The sequence below is a fragment of the Phaseolus vulgaris genome, chromosome 8 (assembly GCF_051622355.1).
Source record: "Phaseolus vulgaris cultivar YP4 chromosome 8, ASM5162235v1, whole genome shotgun sequence".
NCBI lineage: Eukaryota > Viridiplantae > Streptophyta > Magnoliopsida > Fabales > Fabaceae > Phaseolus > Phaseolus vulgaris.
The window spans coordinates 14,860,415-14,862,945 of NC_143505.1; the positions used below are offsets into that span (position 1 = coordinate 14,860,415).

General features: G+C 50.9%; 1 protein-coding gene across 1 annotated transcript; it reads right to left on the minus strand.

Moving 5' to 3' along the window:
• Window positions 1-353: 353 nt before the first annotated feature.
• On the minus strand, window positions 354-1,226 carry LOC137824633 (uncharacterized). The gene has a single exon (XM_068630299.2). The coding sequence runs from the start codon at window positions 1,224-1,226 to the stop codon at window positions 354-356; it is 873 nt and encodes a 290-aa protein (XP_068486400.2).
• Window positions 1,227-2,531: the final 1,305 nt, after the last annotated feature.

Here is a 2,531-nt window from a genome sequence, read left to right on the forward strand (position 1 = left end):
TTTTCACAAGACTTAGCCAAGGCATCAGTTTAAAAAAGAATCTGTTTATTTAGAAAAGAATAGATTTATTTTTATGCAGTAAACGTGTTTTTTGTAAAACATGAGAAAAACAGTTTAAGAAACCTTATGCTTGTTCTTATCACATGGCCAGTGGTTAGGAGGTGAGTTACCCAGCAAAAAGCCTACTCTTAAACAACCTCTAAACACTACCTAAGACACACTTAAAGCAAAAGGAAATATACATGAATTGTATATAGAAGTCTTCATCAAACACATGTCTTGAAGGGGCAGCAACCATCTTCAACAAGTCGAACTCCTGACACTTGGCACATTTCTTCACGTACTCGGCACAGTCACCCTGGACAGTCGACCGATAGTAGTCGGCCCACAGGACCATAGCGACCATAGTGGTTTCCGCAGATTCCCTCGTGGATCTCAGCCAAAATGTACTCGGCCCGTTTGCTGGTGATGCATTTCAGTAGGAGGGTCGAGTACCCTCTTTGGTACAAGTCTTCGTTGATCATGGTGTATCGGGCACACTGTTGTTTCATCGCCTTTTCTTGCTCTGGCTTGCAGGTGTCGTTCTTGATGTACTGGATGATGGGTGTCATCCAGTTATCGGTCTCGGCCTCGACCTCGTCTATTGCAGGACATTCGGTCTCGGACACACTGGGGTGCCTCAGCCATATCTGTATGACTGATCTCTGGTGGCTCTTCTTCTTGGTGACCGACAGCTTAAACAAGATGTTGGCCCTTTTGTTGTCCTCCCTCGGTATGTGTTCCAAGGGTGCTTTGTTAAACCGGGCGATGCTGTTTTGGGAGGCATGGTAGTAACATTGTAGTAGAGGCTCCTTCACCTCGAACTCTCCCTTGATTTGGCTTACCATAAACTGGGAGTCGTTCTTGCACACGACTTCGCGCGCTCCCATGTTGTAGGCTAGCTTCAGCCCAGCGAGCAAGGCCTCGTACTCGGCCTGGTTGTTGGTCGCCCGGAACCCGAACTGGAGTGCTTGCTCCAGGAGGGGGTCGTCCAGCCCTTCCAGGACAACTCCCGCTCCACAGGCCGTTTTGTTTGATGAGCCGTCCACATAGAGCGTCCACCCGCCCGAGAGGGTGGGCAGTGGTGTCAGTTCGGCCGAGAAGTCGGCCAGGCACTGAGATTTGATGGCACCCCTCGGTTGATAATGTATGTCGAACTCGGACAGTTCGACTGACCAGTCTATCATTCTCCCTACAAGGTCCAACTTAGATAAAATTTTAAAAATGGGATAGTCGGTCCTTACAGTTATTAAGTGGTTTTGGAAGTAGGGGTGCATCCGTCTTGTTGTGAGGACTAAGGCGAGAGCCACCTTCTCGATCATCTGGTATCTCGTCTCGGCCGTGTGCAAGGTTTGGCTGACGAAGTATACCGGTCGTTCCACGCCCTCGGCCTCTTGCACCAAAGCAACACTGGTTGCTTCCTCCAAGACCGCCAGATACACTAGGATTGGGTGGTCGGGTCTCGGCTTCTGGATGACAACTGGGGATGTCAGGAAATCCTTGAACTGTTTGAAGATTTCTTCACATCAATCGTCCCAGCTGATTTTCGTGGCCTTCTGAAGCAGCTGGACCATGGGTCTCGTCTTCTCGACCAGACGGGGGATGAACCCGGAGATGGCGGTCAGGCGCCCTAGGATGTTGTACCTCCTTGATGTTCTTCGGACTTCTCATGGCAAGTATGGCTTGGCATTTGTCGGGGTTGGCCTCTATCCCCCGGTGGGTGAGCATGAAGCCCAGAAACTTCCCTCCCTCAACCCCAAATGTACACTTCTCGGGGTTGAGCTTCATGTTGACCCCCCTGAGGGCCTTGAACACCTCGTCGAGGTCCTTCAGATGTTGTTCGAAAGAGTCAGACTTTACGACTATGTCGTCCACATATACCTCTACCGATCGGCCGATTAGGCCTTTAAAGATTTTGTCCATGAGGCGCTGGTAGGTCACCCTTGTGTTCTTGAGGCCAAACGGCACGACCTCGTAGTAGTAGTTGGCGTCGGCCGTCATGAAGGACGTCTTCTCCTTGTCCCTCGGATGCATGCTTATTTGGTTATTGCCAGAGTAAGCGTCCAAAAAGCTCAGAATTTTATGGTCGGCCGCCCCATCCACTAGGCGATCGATATTTGGGAGGGGATAGGTATCCTTTGGGCAGGCGCTGTTGAGGTTTCTATAGTCGACGCACATCTTCCAGCTGCCGTTAGGTTTGGTGACCATGACGACATTGGCCAATCAAGTCGTGTATCGGGCCTCCCGTATGAATCCGGCCGACAGAAGCTTCTCGGATTCTCCCTTCGTTGCTAGGTGTTTTTCATCGCTCAGATCCCTCTTCTTCTGGGAGATCGGTCAAGCTTCTTTGAATATCGAGAGTCGATGGGTGATGACGTCAGGGCTCACCCCCGGCATGTCGGTCGGTGTCCATGCGAACATGTCCATATTCTTCTTCAGCGCGGCGTGCATGATCTCGGCTTCCACAGCGGCCATGGTCGTTCCTACAGCAG